The sequence below is a fragment of the Fusarium tjaetaba genome (assembly GCF_013396195.1).
Source record: "Fusarium tjaetaba strain NRRL 66243 chromosome Unknown NRRL66243_c0000401, whole genome shotgun sequence".
Lineage (NCBI taxonomy): Eukaryota > Fungi > Ascomycota > Sordariomycetes > Hypocreales > Nectriaceae > Fusarium > Fusarium tjaetaba.
This window is the reverse complement of record NW_023501597.1, coordinates 1-17,762: the sequence shown is the minus strand read 5'-3', so window position 1 is coordinate 17,762 and position 17,762 is coordinate 1. Positions and strand designations below refer to the sequence as shown.

The window sequence follows — 17,762 nt, the reverse complement described above, 5'->3', positions numbered from 1 at the left end:
GGAAATTATGCGCCCTAGTTGGCTAGTAGGCCACGCGTTTCCATACTTCGAGGACTGGATCCCCTGGCTTTCAGCGGCTGCTAGCTCTTGAGTAGGATTTCTAAGCGCAGACCTAACTTCGGGCCGAGACGGCACGGAATGACACCTTGTCATTTCCCGGAGTTGGTCTGCTACCCTTCTAGGAGCCTGACAGGCTTGTGGGTCCGGCGCTAAACGAATAACAAAATCCAATCGCTTTGCTAATCCAGGCAGATGTACTGGTTGGCCGTCACGTCACCGGGACCCATAAGTCTTAGGGGTAAGGGCGCGCCAGACAGAATCTCAGTGTCCTCCCCAACACTTTGAACTGATTTCATCGCAGAACAGCCGCTATACAAGTACAGCATAGCATATCACCGGAAAACCCTTCCCATCAGGTATGCCATCGGCCGTTTTGTAGCATTTCCACTACTTTGTATCTTATGACGGCCTCGTCGCCACTCACTTCCTTTTGGAAATTGATCCCTAGCGCTGAAGAGCATTATGTCGGACCAGAGCCATGGGCAAACAACAGCAGAGACCATCGCTTTAGACCACGATGAGAATCCCTTGAACTTCTCTCCCGCACGCAGGTGGACCTGCACCATCGTTGGTCAGTACAACAAGACAGCCATAGCAGTCAATCGAGTTGATGATTTCTTATAGTGGTATTCATGACTGCTACCATTGCCTTTTGTTCATCCATCTACACGGCCGCCATCCCCGCCATATCGCAGGACTTGAACTGCTCTGACATTGTCACAACCCTGGGTGTCACCACATTCCTGCTTGGCTTCGGCACAGGTCCCCTTATCTTCGCACCGTTGTCGGAAACTTACGGTCGGAACCCCGTGTATCGAAGCACATTATTACTCTTTGTGTTGTTCAATATTGGCTGTGCCCTGTCTCCCAATGTCGCCGCCCTCCTAGTCTTTCGCCTCTTGTGTGGCTTCTTCGGTTCACCTACTGGTAAGCTACCACTGCTGCTGCTAATTTTGTTGACAGTCCATGGATGTCGCTTGCTAATGGGAGATATGGACCAACAGTAACTAACTCGGGTGGCTCTTTGACCGACTTGTGGCCGCCAAGTCATCGGTCTGTTCCTCTCGCCCTGTTTACTGCAGCGAGTTTCCTAGGCCCAGTCGTTGCGCCTATTGTTGGTGGATTCTTGACTGAATACGCATCTGTGAGTGACCCTGAGTGCGACACTCTGTGCGTGGCCAAATGTGACTAATGCGACCTTGGCAAGTGGAGATGGTAGGCCTGCACTGGGCTACAGGCCTTTGCTGCCTATATATATTCATTTATACTGACAAGCTCTCTAGGAACTTCTGGCTAGTGTCCATTCTGAGCGGCCTCGTGTATATCACCATGGTTGTATTTCTCCCTGAAACTTATGCGCCAAGGCTGCTGCAAACAAAAGCACGAAAACATAGCACTCAGGAGCCACACCAGGCATTAACCGTCATGCTCTGGACTAACATCACTAGACCAACCGTCATGTTTCTAACCGAACCAATTCTGTTCCTGTTATCTCTCTACATGGCTTTTATTTACGGCATATTGTACCTTGACTTCACCGCGTACCCATTTGTCTTTCAGCAAACTAGGCATTGGGACACTGGTATATCCGGTCTCAGCTTTCTAGGTAAAGATACAATTTGTTTAGTTTATCTGCGTAACGGAGCCTTTCTAAGAATTTGACTTTAGGTATCGGAGCTGGAATGGCTATTGCCACAGCAGCTTCACCATACATCAACCGCGTTTATGGGATTTATGTCAAAAAGCTAGGCGGGCCTAGACCCGAAGCTCGGCTGCCGCATTTGATCTTACTGTCATGGTTGGTCCCGCTAGGACTATTCTGGTTTGCGTGGACGGCCGACCCGTCCATCCACTGGGCGAGCTGTATCATTTCAGGTATTCCTTTCGGTATAGGCTTTGTGGTTCTGTCATTGGGTATAACATCATACCTCATTGACTGCTACGGAAAGTATGCTGCCAGCGCACTCGCCGCCAATGCGATTCTCAGGTCTCTGTTCGGAGCAGGGTTTCCCCTCTTTTCTCATCAAATGTTTAACAAACTGGGTGCTGCCTGGGCGACCTCTATCTTGGGCTTCATTTCAGTGGCTCTGGCACCTTTGCCTTTTGTCTTTTACCGCTTTGGCCCACGCATCCGCGCGCACTCCACGTTTCACCAAAGAGCTATAGAGGAAGAGTCTGAGGTAGTGGCTCCTTTAGACCAATCTAGTAAGAAAGAGTAGAAGATAGTAGTATATCAGCTAGGGAGAACTATAATATTACTATAACTTTATAAAGTCAGATTATTTAACAGTATTTAAGAATCTAGAATAGTTATTAAACTTAAAGATATAAGCCTAGCTACATAAAATAAAAGAATTATTCTATCTATTACTAATCAAGGAAGCCATCTGGCACTTCCGGGCCCCAGACCGCCAGGCTTTCATTTCCTGCTAGTAAATAAGAAATTGGCGTATCCTTATTGACCAAGTCGCCATCCGCATAGTGCTCAATCATGTTCCCTGTAGTATCCCACCAATAGTCAAAAATCTGGCTTCCCAAGATATGACGTCCAACGCCCCAAACGCTTCTATACCCCTTTTTTGCTAGCCACTGATGGCCCAGCTTCTGGGTATCGAAGTCATGAACTTCGAAGGAGCAGTGGTGCACATGGGGTTCCCGACCTGCTTCAATAGTACTTAGGAAAATGGTGTGATGGTCAACGCAGTCGTTCCCTCTGTCTATGTGAGCAAAGAGTGCTACTTCACGCCTGTTCTTGCTGCTGTCTTGGACGTAAAGCAAATCGGTGGGTACAAAGTTGAAGTTTCGAGTGTACCAGTCAAGCTCCTTGTTGAAATCTTGGACGCAGAGTCCGTAGTGACCAAGCTGTTTGCCATATTAGTACTGGTTCACAGCTAGAAGTGAGTGAACAATTATGTCCTCTGACCTTATGCACCGCGGCTGGTCCCTCGCTAAACCGCTGGAATCTTCGTTTACGTGGCTTGTCATCTTCGAAGTTGACTATAAGCCTTTCGGGCATCTTTCCCACTTCAGCAGGTTCCTGTCCGTAGATGAAATTTATTGGCAGGCCCTCGGGGTCATAGACAGTCACCAACGAGCCGCCACCTGGCGCGTCAACTAACTCCTGAATTGGGCTAGCTGTCTCGAGTTTGGAGGCTTTGACGAGATCACCATAAGTCTCAACCTCGAATGTTCCACCCAGGAACTGTTTGGGCCCCTTCTGCGCATAGTAGACATACTGGTCAACCCCATAACCTCGGAACCAAATCGCGTTCTCAGTCTCCTTGGCGGGAACCATGCCAAAGTCATAGAGAAAGGTTCGAATACTTTCAAAGTCAGGGTGCTGGTAACGCATATGCACCAGCCGAGTTGTGCGGATCTGTTCCGATGGACTGATACCGCGTTTCTGCTGCCACTCGGCGGTCGTAATCTGTCCACTGGGCTCGTTGGCCTCGCTGTCCAGCACTGAGGCGCCAGCATTGAATCTTGGGGCAGTTGGAGCCTGTCAGGTAGCTAGTTGTTAGCAACAGTTGCGTTTCAAAAGCCCAGCAGGCAGATAATACGTACGCTGGTCATTGTGATCTCGTAGGGAAGGTCGCTGCTATGATTTGAAGATATGATGTATTGGTCAACGTCTTGTGATGAGCCTTGCGAGGCAGTGTGTTTGATGGCTAACCACATGTATTTTATCCTACACTATCTTCTGTACCCGGATGCCGATGTGGATGCTGTCCGTGGGGAAGACACCGTGAGCTATAAGTTATGCGGGGCAACCAACCGCCTCTCATCCTCCGTCTCCCACAGCTTGCGGGGCACTTTTCCAACGCTTGTGGGGATGTCTCCTTTGAGCATCGCGTTGCTTTATCATTTTTCAGCCGTCACCTCGTGTACCTTCCCGACAGGCACATCGGCAATGGTCTCACGACAGAATCAGTACATGACTTCAATCAATGACACAGCAGCGCGTAAAATGTTCAGGAGTCTGTCTCTACAGATGAGGTATTGGACTTTAAGTGACAATGGTTATTTCAATGCAAAAGCCTCCGCCATGTGCTTGACCCATGGAGGGAAAAGGACTGAAGTATTGACTTTGACTCAGTTAACGAAAAGTTTGATAGGATCCTCAAGTCGCCTACTATGATTATATCCTGCATCTAGAGCAAAGCAATCCTAAATTTAAAACCGCCATGAGTGCCATAACAATATCAAACAATTAAATTAGCCAGCCAGCCAGTTGCAACAAGGTTCCGAAGCATTTCTGCTGCATATAATAATTCTGATCTGGTATCGCAAGCCGCGAAAACAAACCGATCAGGCCGTAAAATTACAAATGTCTTGTTACCTACTTCCCTTGACATTCTGCGTGCATCATATCCTACAGGCTCGGGTCGCCCTACACATAGTCTTGCGTCCCGAGCAAACTCCTCGGCACTAGCAACTCGATAAATAGACGGGCCCTTCAAATGGGAAGTCGATGCGCTAATGCTGCCTAGGAACAAGGTTGCTTCTCCATCTTGCAAAGCCCCCGCCGAAACTTCTTGGAGACCATCCAAGGCATTCTTGATGTCTCCCAAACTTTGGCCTGGCTGCAATAGTACGACGACTTGGAAAATCCCCTTTTTCTGCCGACTGAAAATAATGTCGTCGGTAAAGAAGACAGATTTGCTTGTGGAGGTATCGGTGGTAGAGGTTGCGTAAACCTGAGGGAACATGACGCCTCCGCCAAGGCTAGGCAAAAACGCCATCCCAGTCCCCTCATGCCACTGGTACTTGACCATGCCGTCTCTCCGATTTCCTAGCTCTAACCGGTGTTTCCAGCTGGGGACTAGTTGTGTCAGATAGTAGTAAAAATCGCGTAGGAAAGCTTTGATGGCGTTGGACTGGGTCACATATTCTCCATTTTCGACAGTTGACCGGAGTGACTTGTCGAGTTGCTGTTTTCGTTCCGAATACCATCCTTGTAGTAGCTTCTGAAAGGCCAACTCGGCCCTAGAAGATCCATTAACGGCTATACGCAACCGCCAAGCTAGTGATATAGCATCACGGAAGCCTGAAGCAATTCCCTGTCCACCGAAGGGCGGAAACACGTGGGCAGCGTCCCCACAAAGCATAACCCGACCAAGAGACCATTTGTTGCAGCTTCTTGCTGAGAACCGAAATGGCCGACATCGAAGAACTTTGATGCAGTCTAACGGGTAGGTGATCGTCTTGTCATTGATACCATATCGGCTGCCTGGATGAGTAATATATGGGTGGACGATTGTGGCGACCTGCTCTTCCTTAGCCATCTCAGTTGGGTTCTCCCTATCGAGGACGACAAACTCGAAACGCCACAATCTATCACTATTGAGCCCAAAGCGGCCGCAGACTGCAGCACGGACAGGATTACACAAGAACCGAAAGTCCCGAGGAAAGAATTCATCATAGACTTGCTGCGGGCTATAACCCTTTTCCCAGAGCGGAAAATCAGGGTGTGTTGACGGCGTTGGAAGAGTGATTTCCCAGTTGAGGGCTACCCAGTCCTGCTCATATGGCACGTCTAAAGCTTGGTCCATGGTAACGCCTTTAGGCTCAAGGTATTGCTTGCGTGTAAATCCCGTCTTGCCATCCGCGCCGACAAGAAACCTGGCCCGAACGACACGAGTTTGGTTCGATTTGTTGGTATAACGTGCATAGACCCAGTCCTGGTCCTCAGTTATTGAGTTGACTGTTGCACCTAAGAGTAGCTTGGCTGCACCGAGGGCACAGATCTGAGACCTCAGGTTCTTTTCAATACAAGGCTGTTTGTGGCACATGAAGCCCGGATGTCCGGTGCCTCCCTCGGTCTGCAGTTCAATGCCAGGTCAGCCACGCAACGCAACGCAACACCCTGGAAGGATCTTCCCACTTACTGTGCCATAGTTCATCATTAGGAACGGTTCCCTACTGAGGTCTGTGTGGTTCTTTCCGATAAATTTAAAGTTCTCCATACCTGAGGTCGTTTGGTGTCAAAATGCAAGACCCAGAAAATCCAATACATAAACTTACATTGCCCAATTTCTGTAAATATCTTGTCGTAAATACCGCATGCTTGAAGGCAGCGTATACCGTCTTCGTCAAGTGCGATTCCCCGCGGATCAGCATTGACCTCGAGGTCTTTTTCGAGGATGACATGAGGGATGCAGTATTGACTCAATAGCACCGACAGCATAGCACCGGTTGGTCCACAGCCGCATATAATAATGTCAGTTGTGTCTTGAAAGTCGTTTTCCGCCATTTCAATTTCTGGCTCAGTTATTGGTGTTTGTCCCTGTCCTGCTAAAACTATCAGAACCTCCCTAATATATTCACTTTGCTCTGTAACTCGCATATTAGTCTCACCAAGGATCCCCGCTAGGCATTCGTTATTGCGGGACATGCCCAACTTTGCGGAGAACTTTGCGGGGAACTCCGCGGGGCATACTTAGTAGAGGGAGGGGGCTTCTAACTAATTCCAACAACATGTAAATACAACGGGTTAGATCAATGTTGGCAATTACAAAGATTTTCAAGCTCCTTGTTATATAATCGGCAAGGACATGAACCAACCATTCTAAGCATTTTTCATCAGCTATAAACGACGTCAAGATGTCATCTTGGACTCATTTGATTCGTTTTAAAGCCAAAGAGGATGGTCAGGTTCACCTGGGTCAGTTGGTCGATAGCACTCGGGACATTGGGCTCGACTATATGGACGGTGTGGAGATTAAAGCTTTCTTACTCAACGGAGACATATACAACGGCACCGTTACAGAGCAAGTACTCACAGTAGACTACGTAAGTGAGAAAAACAAAACGAACCACGAGAAAGAACTTATCAATACTGACAAAAAATGGCCAAGTTACTCGCGCCGGTCGACCAAGGACAGTGTAACTTTATCAGGTGTCTTGGGCTAAACTATAGGGACCACGCAGAGGTGAGTGAGCTGGCTCCTCCAAGTTTGTAACTACCATTTCTGATATATACGTAGGAAGGCAATTTCCCAATTCCCAGCGACCTCGAGGTTTTTACCAAACCCCGCACTGCGCTCACCGGCCCTTTCCCGGCGGCAATTACTATCCCAAAATGTGCTCAGGACGGATCGAGCGATTATGAAGCAGAACTTTGTGTTGTGATTAGAAAAGCCGGTCGAGACATCCCAGAGAATAGGGCTCTGAACTATGTCTTGGGATATACGGCGGCCAACGACGTTTCGGCCCGGAATCTCCAGCTGGCAGTGAAACAGTGGTCCTTCTCCAAAGGACTGGACAATAGTTGCCCAACCGGTAAGTTTTCGGGCGGACTGTTGGACGCTACTGGCCGACTTGACTTGGTTTAGTCTTATTAATGAGTCAATAGGCCCTGTGCTTGTTTCGCCCTCGACGATTCCTAATCCCCAGTCTCTTGGCATAAAGGCTATCTATGACGGTCAAACTGTACAAAATGGAAACACGACCAACATGATCTTTTCAGTCGCGAAGCAAGTTTCATGTCTTTCTAGAGGAACAACGCTGGAAGCTGGCTCTATCATACTTACAGGAACGCCCGCGGGGATCGGGTACTTTAAGAAGCCCCGTGTAAGCCTGGAGGACGGAGGCAGGATTGACATTCACATTGAGAAAATCGGGACATTGGTAAACATGGTTAAGTTTGATGTCATGTAGATACTATTGTATAGGTAGCATGAACCACCACAGGGACTATGCTAGATTTGCTGACACAGATGATCAATTGAGCCAGGCTTCTTGAATGCAGACCCTTCAAAACTCTAAATTGAAATATCAAACGACTCATACTCATTGATCCGCCATCCGTGCACGAATGTACTGTACTGTTGTGTCGTAAGGTTCGGATAATTGGAAATCTCCGGCCTGTGCGGGGTTGGAGCACTAAGAGACCGGCTTGTACTCCGGGGGTAAACAACTTACCTCAATGTTGTTAGTTTCGATGTCGCTCAGACAGACCTGCTGACGCAAATGCGGGGTTCCCTTTTGTTCCTTTAAGTTCGTGTTATCCCCTTCCCAAGTTGCCTACTCCACGGGCTTCCAAAAAGCAGCATTGCACTAATATAACCCCCGAATGCAAGGGAAATGCAACCCTTCCCTCAGAATAACTCGGGATCAAATCTTGTTCAAAAACGAGATCGCAATGGTACTGAAATGCCTCCACCCAAAAGGCAAAGAACAGCCCTTGCCTGCAACCGTTGTCGCGCAAGGAAAGTCAAAGTCAGTGCTCTATGGGTTTCGAGACTTAACCCTACCCTACCCTACTCTACCCATGGATTCCATCGCTAAAAATGATCCTTCAGTGTGATGGAGGGTATCCTTCGTGTTTCCATTGCCAGGATACTGATGAGCGTTGCGAATACCGAACATCTTCTCATCGCGAACAACAAGAGGCTATTTCAGACAAGTATTGGCGGAAAGAAATAACTAATGGTTGAATCAAGTGCTAATCGAAACGAGCAGCACCCTGGTACTTGAGCAGCGGCTCAAGCTTCTAGAAGATACTGTGCAACGACTTCGAAACACATCATTTTCGACCGCAGAAGAATCTGATGAATGTGACTCACCACAATTAGTCATCCAGGACCTGCCTGAGAATTTCCTATATTCGAGCAACGATCAAGATGGCGGAGGAAGTACTGGAGAAGAGTTCTACGGTCTGTCTATCCCATGACTTGATAGTTTCATGCAAAGTCTCATCATCTAATCCAAACACAGGCCCTTCTTCCAACATTTTCTATCTTAGGCAGATCCTGGGAGAAATTGACTCCGCAACCTTGTCTTCCTTCCGTGGCACGGACAGCAAGATTTCAGGCTTCATCAAGCCAGAATGCTCCCCTCCAGCAGCAGTGTTTCACATGGAGTCAGTCCCAGTAGCCAGACATGCTGACAATGAAGATCTTTATATTCTTCCCCCAAATCATGCAACTAGGTCCCTCGTCGAGCTTTTCTTCCGAGACTATGGTTCGATGAACCCATTTTTGGACAAGCAAACATTCATCCACACTCATGTTGATCCTATCTACGAGGGAACAATCCCCCCGGATCCATCTAAGCTGGCGTTGCTCGATATGGTGTTAGCGATAGCTACAGCGTCGAGTGTTGACTCAATCACGCCGGCTACACGAAGATTCCTGATTTCGAGGCTCTTCTTTGAGAGATCGAAAAACTTGTTATCAAAGGATGCTTTTGAATGTGGCAATCTTGAACAAGGTAATTCCTGGCAGTACAGCCGTCAAGATGACTGTCAGATTGACTGACTTATGACGTTACTTTGCCTTTGTAATCACAGTTCAGTCCTACCTGTTGATGAGTCAGTACTTGCAATGCACTGATCGGTGTTCGGATTCATGGTCGACATATTCCATAGCCGTCCAAAAGGCCCTCCGCCAGGGTCTTCACAACGAGGATTACCTAGCCACGGACTTGTCTCCTGAAAAAGAGGCCAAACGGCGAACTTGGCAACTGTGTTTGTTCATGGATAGGTGATGCCCCGTGGCAGCTTAGTCTTGACACGAGGCTAACACATGGTGCAGCGCCTTTTCAATGCATTTTGGGCGTCCGTCTTTGCTGGGGCCTTTTAAGGAGCGAGCTGGTCTCTTCGTAAATCAACCATTACCAGTCCCGGCTGCAAGGTCTTCACCGTCGGATCGTTGGCCTGATGAAGAGAGCTCAACCTTCTTTTATCTATCTTTGTGAGCATAACTTGGCCCCATTGCTCAAACCTGATGGCTCACTGATCACTTTCAAAGCAAGCTTTACGCAATCTTGGGACAGATTGTTAGCACAGAATATTTTCAGAGCCCGAAACCTCTTGACTTGTCTCAATTCATGGACATTATAGCCTCTATAACCTGCATGAGTCAAAAGCTTGACGACTGGCTTGATTCATTACCCGAGAAATGGCAAGCATCGATCTTAGACTCCTCGGCTGCGCCGGTAGACGAAGCTGAGTCGCAACACAATTTATACAGGGTCCTAGGTTTGCGGTACCACAACGTCCGCCTCATGCTACATAGGCCAGCTCTTGTGCTTGTGCTATCGGCTGTGAGAAAATCAGCCAATCCTAACGACATGACCAGAACGTCTAGACGACGGATTCTTCTGTTCTCCAGGCCTAGTCTTGACACGAGTATAGAGTCGGCCGAGGCCATCGTAGCCACGATCAATGCGTTTGAGGGTGGAAAGCCTGGACCAGGAATGTGGTGGACATTGATCCAGATCGGTGAGCGTGACATGACTGTGCAACAAACTATCGTACTGACATTAATTCAGTTTACAACGCGACACTGACATGCTTTGCTTTGATATGTCTGCAGACAAAGGATGCTGCTTTTGGAGGGTTTCAGGCCGTCTCCAAGGCCCGGGCATGTATCGACCTCGCCAGACAGGCATTCTGGAAGTTGGTACCCGACCATCCTGCTGTAGAAAGAGCTTCAAGCTTTCTGCGACACATTTCTCGACTCTGCGATCATATAGGTACGGTATATCCGTGCTCCTCGGATCATTTCTCACTTATTGATGGATTCTCCGCGAACACAGTCCAGCAGAATGTCAGCGCATCCTTAGTAGATTCTGTCCCAAATATTTCACCAAGTCAAGCCGATACAGAATGCCTAGGACCAGAGTCATTCCCTTTCGACTTTTCAATATTCGAAAGCCTTAATGATCCATTGTTCACATATCGTCAAAACGATTTTGAGAAAGATGCTGATGCTTGAATCGGAATTAACTTGGCTTAAATGAGTCGTCATTTAAATATATATACTTTACTGTGATGATCGATTTGGGCTATGTTACAACGGCTTTCTTGGCAGACATCCAGCGTAGATTCTGAAGCAGACATTCCAGCATCCAGGATACCTGCCATAGCTACAGTCGGCGCATTTCTCCTATTGCATTGCCCTCATCATCGCATTACGTGCTTCTTCCACTTCGTCTTCTGGGGCCAGCTTCGACAGCTTCGTGATTTCTGCCGCTGACTTGCGTACTTGTGCCCGAATCTTTGGCCAATCTACATTCACCAGCTTACCACCAGACTTGAGGATTTCTCCATTCACCATGACCGTATCGATATCGGAACCATTTGCATAGTTTACCAAGGCAGCCACAGGGTCATGAACTGGAGTGAGCCTAGTAGAATCACACTTGGTCATGATGAGGTCCGCCCGTTTGCCTGGAGTGATACTTCCAATCAGCTTTTCTAGGCCGACAGCCCGGGCGCCTCCAATAGTCGCCATTTCAAGAACTTCAGCACACGGTCGTGCCATAGGGAGCGGGAAAAGGGACTTCTTTTGCTCCTCGTATCGTTGGGCCTGAAGAACAAGTCGCATCTGTTGGAACATGTCGCCGGGGCAGTTGGAGGTGATATCGACGCCGAGCCCGACTCTGAGACCACGCTCTTTAGCCTTGTATGCGATAGGATAGCCAACGCCCATCTGCATCTCGATCTCTGGAGTTGCAGAGAGACCCAAATCGTACTTGTTGACAAGCTCCAATACCTCGTCGGTAAGAGAATTGGCGTGGCTCCAGAGTATGTCCGAGCCTAATAGATCCAACTCCCCAAACCTCTTGGTCGTCATGTGACCACTGTCAAACTTGCCCAGGGCGATGTGCGCTGTGATTATGGCAGCACCGATGGCTCTTGCTGTCTTGAATTCGTGCAGAAGTTGTTGGAAAGGAATTGCCTCGGCCTCAGACGGCGCCACTCCGAAACGTAGAAGCTCATCGGGTCCATTGGAGGCAAAGTGCTGTTGACGAACCCGGGCAGCGTCTTTCAACCGCCACTCAACATCCTTTTCCCTCTCGGCGTCTACGTTGGAACCCGCCCAGGCCGGATTGGGGTAGAAACCATAACAGAAGGTTCCTCTGATCTTTGCGTCGCGCAGGCCTCTGATAGCTGCATCCGCGTGAGCAGGGCTATTCATGATATGTGAGTGGTCGATCAGATACGTGATGCCGTTATCGATAGATTCGAGAGCTCCGCAGTAGTTCCCCAGATAGGCGTCCTCGGCTGAGTAACAGGATCCGTAGATGTGTCGCACGTTGAGCAAATAGTCAGAGAGGACAAAGTCGGTGCAGATAGTCCTGAGCTGGGTTTGCCACGTGTGACGGTGAGTGTCAATGAAGCCCGGAGACACAATAGCATCCGTGCCATCAATGACGATGTGGTCAGAATACTCCAGATTTGGTCCTACTGCTTTGATAAGGCCATCCTCAATCAAAACATCGCCGTCAGCGACAATTCCAATGCTCTCATCGACTGAAATCACCGCCGCATTCCTGATGATGTATTTTGGAGCCATCGAGATTGTCGTGATTGGCTGTTGAACTTAGTAGAAGAAGTTTTACCAGAAATAATAGATAGATGGAATACTTTTGAGCATATATGAATGTGTCAATGCAGTGTTGGGCTTAGATGTGCTATGTTTGCTTGGTATTTATGCTAGATCCACGAGTACTACAGTGTTCTCTAGGGTAGTCATGAGTATTGGATTTGTTTCCCCGCATTTTCCGACTGTCATCTGACCACTAGGTATCAGAATGAAAATCTTGTGGGGCATGAGTATCTCCTTTCCAATTGGTCCGGAAAAGCCGAATGCAAAGCCCGAGAGACTTACAGTAAGAAGGACTTTTCGGCCTTTGCGGATCGCCGGGTTATTAAAGATATCCGCCCTGAAGTTTATTTTCCCCGCAAAATGGAGCGGAACCAAGCCGATCGCCGAGGAAGTGAATCAAATCATTACGCATGAGAGGATCACCATAGTAGCTAGGTATCGACCATAAGCTAATAAGTCTAGGCTACATTGATTATATTCCCCTTGCTAAACTCAACTCCAAAAGGAACGAGAATCATTAATCGCCATACGCTCCCTGCAGATTTATCTCTCTTTATTCATAAACCAATATTGTAAGCGCAATGCCGTTCAAGGTCGGGTCTGTGTCTGTAATACAGTCGCCTCTTCCGCCTCCCGAGCAAGATGACAAGTACGACAATGCAGAATACAGTATTACTGTGCTCAAAAAAGGACACAGAAAAAACCAAGAATCAGCCCCTTTTCAAGCAGATACAATATTTGAGAAAGATGTTCAATTTACTCTGCGTGATGGCGTGCATATCAGGGCGGATATTTTCCGTCCCGTCAATGACGCTGAGAAAGTCCCCGCTCTTGTGGCTTGGAGTCCCTATGGAAAGACAGGAAGAGGTAGCACTGGCTTTGACACCAGTAATCACTATGGGTAATCATGCACTAACCTGATTGCAGGCTTTTTCTGTCTTGATTTGTTGCCAGGGAGAGTAGGCGTGCCCAAAAGCCGTCTCTCTGACTATGAAAAGTTCGAGGCCCCAGATCCTGCCGAATGGACTGCTCGTGGCTATGCAATCGTCAATGTGGACGTCAGAGGCTCTTGGGACTCCGAAGGCGACCTAGTGTAAGCAGGACCTACATCTCTTCTCTGCGTCCTTTAGCACTGTACTTATATCCGAACAGCTGGTGGGGGAGAGCCGAGGGAAAAGATGGATACGATGTTGTCGAGGAACTTGCGCGGCTTCCATGGTGTAACGAGGCCGTCGCAATGGTCGGCAATTCGTGGCTGGGCATCGCTCAGTGGCTTATTGCTGCTGAAAGACCTCCCCATCTGAAATGCATCGCGCCGTTTGAGGGAGCTAGCGACATTTATCGTGAGATTATTTGTCGCGGCGGTGTACCATGCAAAGCGTTTATCCGATTTCTAGCTCAGCAGAACTTGGGTTCGTTGTCCCGATCGCCTCACGCTACTGGATTAGCTAACATGGTAATTTTCAGGGAGAGGGAAACAGGAGAGCCTTGTCTCAATGATTGAGAAGTCTTCGCTAATGAACGACTACTGGGCAGACAAAAGGGCCAATGTGAGCAACATTAATGTGCCAATATACGCAGTGGCTAGTTATTCGACCGCGTTACACACATTTGGGTCATTCAGAGGCTACAGTGAGGCGCCCGTAAAGGACAAATGGTATGGGTATTCTTGCAAGACAACATTCCCGCTCACTCTGACCAATGTCTTCCACTAGGCTCCGTGTGCATGCTACTCAAGAATGGCATGACCTCTACCAACAAGAGACGAATGACGAACTCCAGCAGTTCTTGGATCGCTACACTAAAGGCAAGGATAACAGCTGGGAACTGACTCCAAGGGTTCGTGTTTCCATCTTACGCTACAACAAGGTAATGCATAACTCCCAATTGCTTTTACTCCTGAGCCTCCTGACTGACTTTGCGTTAAAGGAACCAATCGTAAACCATGTTTTTCCAGCATGGCCAATCCCGGCCACCAAGAATGAGCAGCTGTACCTGTGCCCGAACCAAGTGCTTTCCAAGGCTGCCCCATCATCAGAGTCACAAGTCTCTTACAAGTCCGATGTCCCGTTCATGCAAATGGACAGTGACTCTGAGGAACTCAAGTTTGAGTACACTTTCAGCGATGCTGTATATCTTGTAGGAAATGCGCAAGCAACCTTGTACATGTCGTGCCCAGACCACGATGATTTTGATGTCTGCGTACAACTAAGGAAGATTGATGGGAATGGAAAAGTCCTCCAGAACATCAATATCCCGTCAAAGGATTCGGGGATTGAAGACGACGATGTTGAGAGGATCAATTCTCTTGTCTACCTAGGACCCAGTGGGTACCTCAGAGCGAGCCACAGGGCAGTCGACTCTGAAGCATCTATTCCCAACTTTCCTGAGCATGACTACACTCAGCAACAGAAGGTCAAACCAGGTACTATCGTCCGGCTGGATATTGGGCTTTGGCAGACCGGAATGGCATTTGAAGCTGGCGAGGGGATTATGCTGAAAGTTTCTGGCCATAGTATGACACTGGCTGAGTTCCCTGTCCTTCGTGGCAACGAAAGCATGGAGAATGTTGGTACTCACCGCGTCCACCTTGGTGGTTCCACCCCCAGTTACCTTACCATTCCCCTTGTTACAATCTAGGTATTAGCTAACTCAACTTTTATGTGAATTGGATAATCTTTCAGCGGAATGTCCGTATACTCTGAGGTTATGGATGTAGATTCAATAATGAGCAAAGTGACCAAAACTAACTGGATAGTCATTGCTCATGAGGCCACTCTTCTCATACCAGTATGCTGCTTTTCTATTTCAGGTCGCTCGGCACCGTGAATGACTACGTCACAAACAAGGCTGGGAATTGATGGAAATACGTCCAGCAGGACACCAGGAGGACACTCAACTTTGTCCCAAATGAGCTGGCTTTCCACCACTGGCAAGGATCATGGAGGCAAGAAGAAAATCCGTCTTGGCACATTTCAATGAACGCGACTGAAAATGGCCTTAAAAGCTAGAATCAAGAGTTGGACAGAGTTGAATGAGCTGGTATCTAATATATAGCTGTCGTATCGAAATCATGGGTACCAACATAACCATCTACTTGATTTCTTGAGATCGCCGCCCAACCGTCATGGTTTACGTGTATCCACGGCCCTCTGGATAAAGATTCATCAGGAAAGCCCAATTGAGTGGGAGTCATCATCCAGCTTGCGGCCATTAACCACCGGCTCAGTTGCTGGAAGTATGATACACACAATCCGAGCCCACTCATCCGTATTATTATCCCAACGGTGCATTGATGCCTGCTGAACCAGAACGTCTCCTTCATTGACCGTTGTGGTACTGCCATCATCTGTCCAATGTACAAGGCTACCTTTGACCAGAATTATATAGTCTAAGGATACTGTTCGATGTGTTGCACCTTGGGATCGTGGGGGAAAGTCTACCACTCTGACGAGAGAACCTGGAGCCATGAAGCCAGAGTGCGATTCCGTTGGGTCCCCCAAAACATTTGGGTTGGCTGGAAATGTGTCGGTGATCCAAAGAGTCTTGACTTCCACGCCCATTGTCAGATGCTCTGACTTGAGCTGGCTATCATACTTGATGGTCGAGTTCGCATTGTTATCGTGGCCGATGACAATGCGCCGGACTGGCGGAAGCTTAGATGGCGGCATAGCTGGCGTGATGATAAGAGAGCGAAGGTACAGGAGAATACAGAATTTGCAAGCGTTTATTCAAGCAAGGAGTCTCTTAAATTGTGCCTAGTTTTATCCTTTAGGCCTTATGACTGACACGAACGACCCGTTTAGACTGTCGGATATGCCGAAGCGCGAAGCCGAGGACGAAACCCAAGCTCAGACACCGGGTCGGATCCCAGTGCCTGTGAACTCCTTCAACCTAGCGGGAGTCCAACATTACACTGAGATACCGATGAATCGCGTCTTGCGCGACTTTACGAATGTTGCGGAGCTGCCGACTTATTGTTCCGTCATGATTTGTCAAAGCAAACTAGGCAAAACCGCTAGTATCTTTGGCTATCAGGCTCGGCTTCGCGGCTCGTGCTATTTCGGCCTCTACAGTGGATATTCCTAGAGCCCGGGTCATCCTTTCGTGTCTTCTGATTATCAGCTGCCTCCAGAAACACTGAAACCCCAGTAACACAGCCAGTCGGCTAGTGCACTCGGCTCTAATGCCGTATGACCGATTCGGCGCGAGACCATAAACCACCAGAGCAATCAGCAGTTTGGGTACATAAGGATAGAAGAGGTGGTGTAATTTGTTGGAAATATGTCAATCTGTTGCTAAAATCACTAAACGGCAAAGAGAAAACAGAGCAGAGCAAAACAATAAATAGACATGGCGGCATCACTGGATTTCTTGGAGAAGTACCGTCAGGCAGAATCTGGCCTTGACATAACTGAGCAGACCTGGTACCTTGCCGCAGTAAGCTTGCCCAAGACTCCGGATACGATAGCAGCCCGCTGATTAGTCCCCAGGCCGCAGCATTAGCCGGCGCAAATGTCGGTGCACGCCAGCCAGATCTGTACCGCCTGGCCACCAAGGATCTGCCTGTAGAAAAGGAATTGATCGTGCAGAGACGCATAAAGGAGGTTATACTAAAGCTGAGCCTTATGATTGGGAATCCGAGGTCATTGGGATCGCTTATTCCCCTGTTTGGGGTCTTCAAACCAGATGTTGTGGATCTGTATGGGCCAAGGTGAAAGCAAACCTTCATGTTGTGATAGAGCCATCCTGCTGAACGATTCATACAGAACTGAAGAACAGGGTGATGCGGAAGCTCTCGAGCGCCGAAAGAAGCTGGCAGCGGACCACTTTGCAACCCTGTGGTCGCCGGATGCTGCTCGATCCAACTTCGAAATTCTGAAGAAGAACCATACAGATGCCCGTAAGATCTTCCATTCGACGTTATAAAACTATAGAGTATTTACTGAGAGACTCTAGACCTTCTTCTCGCTGAGTGGTCATATACTTGGTGGTTCAGCGAAGACCGTATCCTGAGTCTTGTTGAGACACAAATTGCTCTCGCGGGCGGCATCACCCTCAGCAATGCGCCTATGCAGGCGACGTGGCATACCCGAGGCATCGTTCGCTGTGGCGGATCTAGGGAGCTCGCTGAACGATCACAGAATCTCTACTTCGAAGTAGGCCGTAAGTTCAACGTTCTTATTGGAGATGTGCAGCTGGTACAGGAGATGGACTTTGAGCAGCCTGGGTTCCTTACGAGCTTTGCAAAGTAAGACAAAAAGGCTGTTTTAATAAGAATTATAGTTATAAATTACTTATATTTAAGTTTTTTCTTTTCTTAATATATATTAGCCTTATTTAGGGCTATCTAGCTTTTAACTT

General features: G+C 48.2%; 7 protein-coding genes across 7 annotated transcripts; 4 read left to right on the top strand and 3 right to left on the bottom strand.

Moving 5' to 3' along the window:
• Window positions 1-522: 522 nt before the first annotated feature.
• Window positions 523-2,279, top strand: FTJAE_13293 (major facilitator superfamily transporter; the record flags this gene model as incomplete). The annotated part of the gene is made up of 5 exons (XM_037346422.1): window positions 523-631; window positions 685-961; window positions 1,024-1,230; window positions 1,344-1,666; window positions 1,729-2,279. The coding sequence occupies 5 exons, from the start codon at window positions 523-525 to the stop codon at window positions 2,277-2,279; spliced, it is 1,467 nt and encodes a 488-aa protein (XP_037199653.1).
• Window positions 2,280-2,430: 151 nt separating this feature from the next.
• Window positions 2,431-6,313, bottom strand: FTJAE_13292 (monooxygenase; the record flags this gene model as incomplete). The annotated part of the gene is made up of 6 exons (XM_037346421.1): window positions 2,431-2,922; window positions 2,984-3,559; window positions 3,625-3,704; window positions 4,400-5,882; window positions 5,949-6,028; window positions 6,085-6,313. 6 exons carry the CDS (start codon window positions 6,311-6,313, stop codon window positions 2,431-2,433), a joined length of 2,940 nt encoding a protein of 979 aa, XP_037199652.1.
• Window positions 6,314-6,663: 350 nt separating this feature from the next.
• Window positions 6,664-10,781, top strand: FTJAE_13291 (uncharacterized protein; the record flags this gene model as incomplete). The annotated part of the gene is made up of 13 exons (XM_037346420.1): window positions 6,664-6,852; window positions 6,918-6,992; window positions 7,047-7,341; window positions 7,415-7,632; window positions 8,364-8,467; window positions 8,524-8,717; window positions 8,779-9,273; window positions 9,353-9,373; window positions 9,431-9,545; window positions 9,597-9,755; window positions 9,813-10,285; window positions 10,336-10,539; window positions 10,603-10,781. The coding sequence occupies 13 exons, from the start codon at window positions 6,664-6,666 to the stop codon at window positions 10,779-10,781; spliced, it is 2,721 nt and encodes a 906-aa protein (XP_037199651.1).
• Window positions 10,782-10,952: 171 nt separating this feature from the next.
• FTJAE_13290 (cytosine deaminase) lies at window positions 10,953-12,365 on the bottom strand (the record flags this gene model as incomplete). Its single annotated transcript, XM_037346419.1, has 1 exon — window positions 10,953-12,365. One exon carries the CDS (start codon window positions 12,363-12,365, stop codon window positions 10,953-10,955), a length of 1,413 nt encoding a protein of 470 aa, XP_037199650.1.
• Window positions 12,366-12,979: 614 nt separating this feature from the next.
• Window positions 12,980-15,038, top strand: FTJAE_13289 (cocaine esterase; the record flags this gene model as incomplete). The annotated part of the gene is made up of 5 exons (XM_037346417.1): window positions 12,980-13,265; window positions 13,326-13,491; window positions 13,551-13,810; window positions 13,866-14,055; window positions 14,114-15,038. The coding sequence occupies 5 exons, from the start codon at window positions 12,980-12,982 to the stop codon at window positions 15,036-15,038; spliced, it is 1,827 nt and encodes a 608-aa protein (XP_037199649.1).
• A 527-nt stretch (window positions 15,039-15,565) lies between these two features.
• On the bottom strand, window positions 15,566-16,069 carry FTJAE_13288 (cupin domain protein; the record flags this gene model as incomplete). Its single annotated transcript, XM_037346416.1, has 1 exon — window positions 15,566-16,069. One exon carries the CDS (start codon window positions 16,067-16,069, stop codon window positions 15,566-15,568), a length of 504 nt encoding a protein of 167 aa, XP_037199648.1.
• A 682-nt stretch (window positions 16,070-16,751) lies between these two features.
• Window positions 16,752-17,762, top strand: FTJAE_13287 (carboxymuconolactone decarboxylase; the record flags this gene model as incomplete). Its single annotated transcript, XM_037346415.1, has 4 exons — window positions 16,752-16,838; window positions 16,892-17,100; window positions 17,168-17,301; window positions 17,358-17,649. Coding segments are annotated over 4 exons (722 nt in total), but the record flags the coding sequence as incomplete, so codon positions are not given.